This window comes from Barbatula barbatula (genome assembly GCF_947034865.1).
Source record: "Barbatula barbatula genome assembly, chromosome: 16".
Classification (NCBI taxonomy): Eukaryota; Metazoa; Chordata; class Actinopteri; order Cypriniformes; family Nemacheilidae; genus Barbatula; species Barbatula barbatula.
Genome location: NC_136779.1, coordinates 977,133 through 983,576, shown reverse-complemented (window position 1 = coordinate 983,576; position 6,444 = coordinate 977,133). Strand labels below are relative to the sequence as shown.

Here is a 6,444-nt window from a genome sequence, read left to right as displayed (position 1 = left end):
GAATAAAATAAAGGTGAATTATATCTTGTGTGAACCAGCACTTTAATAACAATATAATTTTGAACTCAAAAATCAAGATAATGATCAATATTGTTTAATGTGAATGAATAGAGGTACATTTAACAAGAGTTATTAGCAGACAGATGTGTTTACCCAAAGTGACAAATAAAATATAATTTAAAACTTTTGATCATTTAAAAAAGAGTTTTGGTCTATAAACCTTTGCTTAGGTAGGAAGTAGGCACAGATGAACAACAGCAATTAAATCTGCAAGCTTGTTTTCCAGTACAAGTCAACTCAAGTCAGCTTTATTTATATAGCGCAGTTTACAATTTCATTGTTACAAAGCAGCTGCACAAGAAAACATATTGACTATAAGCAAAGCATATAAGGTTATGCAAGTCAAAATAAAAAAGGTGAAAACACAGAAGTCAAGTCAAGTCAGACAGACACACAGATTCAGCCACACCCACACACAAAACACAACACGCACAAACACAATTCATGACAGAATTTTCATTTGTGGGTGGAGTATCCCTTTAACATTTGTTTTTTTGAAAATGAAACCTTTCTTCGAAAATGGTGAGGTCACCTCTCCCTCCCAAAAGCATTTCTGCATGGAAACATATAGGTTAGCTTTGTAAGCTATTCATATTGTTAGACAAAACGGCATCTCGCTTTAAGACCTTTTGTAAAAACGTTGCATCTTCTGAAATACTGCGTGAGTTTTTGGGATGTGCAGTGCTGCAGTGCAGTGTATCCACGTTTTTAATCACTCACATCAGGGGTGGACTAGTTTCTGGTCACTGTGTGTTCTGATATTATGACAACAATAGTGTATATTAAAATGAAGATTGTTTGTGTTCATATGAACCGGCAAACTTTACAGTAAGCCGTGACTCCTTAACATTAAATGATGCATTCGGTGTCATGAAGCAAGTCAAAATATTGTTAAGTTTATACAATTCATCAACATATTTTATAATTTTTTAAGTGTGTTTTTTGTGTTAACATTAAACAGAACTGAACTGATCATTTGTTTTGTTTGTTTGTCTTTAAGCCTTTAAATTTGTTCCTCCCTGAGACGATGTGCGCTTTGTTTTCTTCTTATTAATTTTCGGTGGTTATGTTGACTTGCACAGCGAGTCATTTTATCAGGAGATCGATCAGATGAGCACATACTTAACTCATGAAAGTATGATTCAATATAGCAGGCATTTTATTTTGTATTTAGAACATTAGGTATTGTGAAAGCACTACACAAATCCAATGGCATGAAACTTAAGGTGTTCAACTGCAAGATAAATATACTGATCATGATTCAATGGACACATTAGCTGAAAGACTACGAAAGAATTCAAATATATGAGTGAATATATGATGATACTTTTGACCACAGTTATGGTTCATGCATGAGCACATTCCCTCACAGGGTGGACTTTTTTAAACATAAAGCACATTTACATTTAATCATTTAGCAGCTTTTATCCAAAGCGACTTACAAAGAGTTCAGGGAGCAATAAGCCATATGTCATACAAGAGCAATAATGCAATAGGTGCTAATACAAAGTGACTAGTTTCAACAAAAGCTCGACCACTACCTGTTGAGAGAAAGACAGACAGATTCCTCACACATTGTAAGGATTCATTTAGTCTGATTTCATGAGCTATGGAAACACACCGGAGCTTTTTCTGACTGTTGTTATGGCCTCTTTGATTCTGCAACAGAGAAAAACTAATTTAGCAATTTTTAGACATAAAATGAATAACACATTTATAATGATAAAAATAAATGAAACTGCCTGTGAAAACCAGGCTTGAGTCTCAGAAGCTCATCATGAGATTAGCATTAAAGTTTGATTAAAACTATTTCCCCATTAATCATCTATATCATCTTTTATCAAGGTTATATTTTCACAGAACTTTCTTTACACTATGCAGGAGGATTTTATGTAAAACCGTAAACCACTTCAAAGTCATTTCTTTCTGGGGTTTTCACAGGTAGGGTCACATTTAGAAACAATTAGAGAATCTGTTAATCAGATTGTTCAGTTTGACCCATTTAATACTACTTCTAAACAAATGCAACTTATTACAAGTGAATTCAAGTTCCCTGTGCTTTCACTTTTAGATGGACCGGATTTTCCAGCTTCTGAATTTTGCCAAAAAAAAACAATGTATAACTTGCATATTCAATATCGAAAAAAACCAAGAACTTGTTAGTAAATCCACAAGAAAAGTCCATTAAAATTTTTGGTAAATGATGTTGAATGGTTTCATGATAGACATACTTCTCTACTTCAATGCCACTCGCGCAGAGATGAGCAAATACATGCATGTAGGACAAAGTCATCTGAAGCTGAATGAAAGAGAGAACACAAACAATATGAGCAATGAATGATAGGGTTTAATCTTCACTTTATTAGACGTTTTGTTGTTTTATTGACCTCTTCCTCGTGCCAGTCAAAACAGCTTGTCCTGAAATGCTCGGCTACAGTTTTGAAATCTTGTAAATCAATCGCCGAACTATAATCCCCATCCAATTCATCCTGAGATAGAGTGTCAGGAAAGTGGTGGGTGATCGCTTCAATCGTTCTTTCAATGTTAGCTTTAGTCTGGAATATAACAATTTATGTATTAACACCGACATCTTATTCATTCAATGTGTAAATTATACAGTATGTAATGTACTGTACTGAATTAATAGAAACAAACCTGATGAAGAGCGTGAAGTTTTCTGATCAGAACTCGCCTTCTGCGTTCATTAGTTTCTGTTTTAATTCTGTGATTTAGGATTTTGAAAGGGACTTCGTGGGTGGAAGTCAAATCGGTTAACACGAGCTCCTGAGCTTTATTCCTCTGCCTTCCAGTGGTGTTTCTCAAAAACTCACCGATTGGACGTTTACTAACCGTCTAAAGGAAAGTCAGAATAAAGAGGAAAAAAACTCAAACTTGAATCTTGAACCTTTTACTAGGATAACAAGAAAAGTGAGAATTCATTTGTGTTTTGTATCTTATCGTTCATTTTACCATGTCTCCAAAGCGACAGGGGGAAGATTTCTTCATCTTTTTCTGAAGATTGTCAAACTGATCCTGGAATGTTGCTATATCAAGGTTAACCTGAGTAATAAAATGTTTTTTATCTGTATAGTATTCTTTGTATTTTATACAATCCTACTATCAACTCAGATCATTCAAAAACACAAACCGATTCCATGTAGTCCAACCAAATAGCTGAGAATTCATCAGAGAGAAAGGTCTTCCTCACAGGGTCATAAAAGCAGGCATGGCCCTTCTCGTTTGCTTTAGTTGAAGTCACTGCGTACACTAGAAGAACAAGTTTCATTTCAAAAGCAATATGTTATTTATTAAAAACTGTTATTTTTCCTCTTCCTCACTCTCCTTTCTTTTCTTTAGCCCTTTTTCTCTCTTATGTTATGTCTTTACATTATATCTTACTGTACTGTACACATTTCCTGAGAATACCATATTCCATGAGTCAAGTATATGTAATGTACAGTATATGTCTTTTGTATATTAGTATGAAGACAGTCTCCCTTTGAAGTCCTGTTACGCTCACCTTATACCCATAGCACTTCTTTACAGATGCAACACTATTTATTTTATAAAGGAGAAATATGACAATGCCCTAGACTTAAATGGACCATTTTACCTGATGGTCCTCTGTAGCCTTTGTATATTTTCATTCATAATTTATTGTAATGCCGCTTTCTTACCATGAATGTTGTTGGGGAGTTGGGCGAACATTGATCCAGAATGACAGGATTCCAAAAATATCACCATCTGCACCACACAAAAGGGTTGGAGAGGTTTTAGAGAGGTGTAACAAAAGCTTGTGTTTTGAGAGCACTCATATCGGGGCTACTTTTTATTTGGTGTATATACACTTTTATATGTTCTGTACCTCAGAGAACTGTTCATTTTTCACCATTTTCTTGATTGTTGTAATAAGATCATGGGCATAAAGCTGCACAAACAATTGCATGACAAAATCAGCTGTTATAAGCCATTTCATTGATTTACTTATCTGTTTAGACAAACATTATGGCAGAGCACAAAATGAAGAGTTGAAGTTTGAAATAATTCAGTACAATTTCAACCTGATCATTTGGCCAAATACTGAAAATGTAATAATATGTAAATTAAGCTAATTCACATAAAGCACTTTGCTTCCACACATTACTTGAGCAGATGAGACACCAACATATAAAAAAATTACTTTAAAACATAGAACTGTAAACTAACCAAACACATTAACTAAAATAAATAAACTCGTAAGGGTGTTCGGCATTATTCAGGTTGATAGCTGGCAGAATGGCACGCTCTACTGTCTTGAGCTCAGAAGCAACACGCATTTTTCTCGGACAAAAATGGAAAAGCATGCATGCTCGTCTGGGCAGACTTGAGACACATTTGAGTCACTTATAACAACAAAATGTCTGCCACCCTTATGCACTTTCCTTATCAAGATCATTCTCCACTTTTCAGAATCTGCACATCAAAATGTATGGTCAGGATCGGTAACTGGTAAATGAAATATACAAAGCTTAATAAAACTCACAGTGCTGTGAGGGAAACCAAATATGCCTGGACTTCCATGATCTGTCATGTAAACGAATATTGTGTCATTTTTTTCACTGCATGAAAAAAAAAGATTACATTAGTTTTCAGAGACTGAATCCTTTTCACTGTCAATTAGAATGAATAAGCCACTTCACTATCTACTGACCAGGTTTTTTTAATATGTGTACCAGAAAATGTAATAAGACTTTATGTAAGAAATAACATTACAGCGAGGCTTATCTTCTTACAGACAAACCTTGTAATGACTTTTTTCGGGCCTCTCTTTCTCACGGCACTTCGGTCTCCTGTGAGTGCAGCCAGAAAGTTTTCAGGTGTTACATCCTGTAAGAAAGTCAGAATTGTGATTTAGGATGTGATGTGCTGTGTGTATGACAAGATTACCTCTCCAGTGTAGTCTTTTGGGACCCTCGGATACACATCCGGCCCATTTGGTGTATTGATAATGTTTCCAGGATAAGGGTTTCTGTGTAGGCAGATTAAACATCATAAACAAACAGATTTTCATTCCCCCATCATTTGCATCCCAATAGACTGGATCTAATATTGGCCTGAACATGGCACTTTATATATAGCATATATGGCAGAACATAATAAAGAAATGATCCAGATGAACGTTGTTGAATCTAAAAGAATACATCTGCTATGAGCCACATGACTTTCAAAAGCTGCAGGAAATATCTTACTTAGGATTATAAGCGATGTCGTCATACATCATCACCACGATCTGATCGTCAGGAACCCCATTCTGATGCATTATCTTATAGGCATGACACACATTGGCCTGAAATAGGTGTATCAATAAGATAAAAATCTCCTTTTGGAATAACATCATGTGACAACATCCCTCAAGCCACTTCCACTATAACTCAACTGGTAGGGCATGATGCTAGTAATGCAGAAAGTACTACTACGTGAAGTAGTAAACAGATAAATACACTGCCAGACCAAGAATCAGTGTGTAACAAACCTGGTGCCTGTAGTATTTCCATCTGTTTGAACCAGCGACAAGCATTACCCAATGTTTTCCACTTGCTGCAGCCATTTGAAGAACCAAGTCTAATTCACTTAGAAAGCAGTGCGCTAATCTAATGCATCAAAAGTAATTTTCATGATATTACTATAGTATTCGTGTTAAGCAAAGTCAAAAAAGCAATGTTGTAAAACATTTCAGAGCTTGATTTTCTTTACAAGACTTTTTTTCATACCCGTATCTGTTGTCAGATGATCCTCTCGTTGTCGGCTCGGTAACAATCACTGTACATATACTGATGAAAACTGCACAGAATGTGACTTCTATCAACCAATCAAAGTACTTATGATGTTCATGCGGAATGTCGTTTAAGGAAACACAACCAAAAAAGTGTTTTATGCAAACCAGTCAAACCACATTGAGCATTTTGTTTCTGTTGAACAGACTATGAGTTTGACTTGTTTAGTTTGTTCTTCTGAGTTTTGCTTGCAAAAAACCTTAACCGGAGGGACGGGCTTCGTCGAACAAGGTACAAAACAGAGCGTTTCTAGGACGCATGGCACAGTGGTGAACAATAAAGGTAAAATAGCAGGATCTCGAAATGGGAGCCCTTTAACCAAACCCTGCCAGCAGAAAATGAATGGGCTCAACTGCACATCATTTAGGGTTTTGGATCATAAACCAATAATTTCCAGGCAACGTAGAACGTCTAGGGGTGGTTTCCCATACAGGGTTTAGGCTAGTCCTATAGAATAAAATAAATGAGCTGTCTAAACTGAAAACATTGTTTGCACAGCTCAAATTAAACAATAAACCAGTGCCCTTGTATGGTCTCAAATGCACATCGGTAATGTTTTTTGTCCTGGCTT

The 6,444-nt window shown here is 35.8% G+C and overlaps 1 protein-coding gene across 1 annotated transcript; it reads right to left on the bottom strand.

Moving 5' to 3' along the window:
* Positions 1-267: 267 nt before the first annotated feature.
* LOC306906083 (legumain-like) lies at positions 268-5,887 on the bottom strand. The gene is made up of 14 exons (XM_079477187.1): positions 5,811-5,887; positions 5,573-5,690; positions 5,289-5,386; positions 4,987-5,068; positions 4,841-4,926; positions 4,583-4,658; positions 3,926-3,988; positions 3,738-3,804; positions 3,209-3,327; positions 3,031-3,120; positions 2,716-2,913; positions 2,448-2,615; positions 2,292-2,359; positions 268-1,719 (listed from the first exon to the last, which is right to left on the bottom strand). The coding sequence occupies exons 2-14, from the start codon at positions 5,645-5,647 to the stop codon at positions 1,668-1,670; spliced, it is 1,242 nt and encodes a 413-aa protein (XP_079333313.1). The 5' UTR covers positions 5,648-5,690; positions 5,811-5,887; the 3' UTR covers positions 268-1,667.
* Positions 5,888-6,444: the final 557 nt, after the last annotated feature.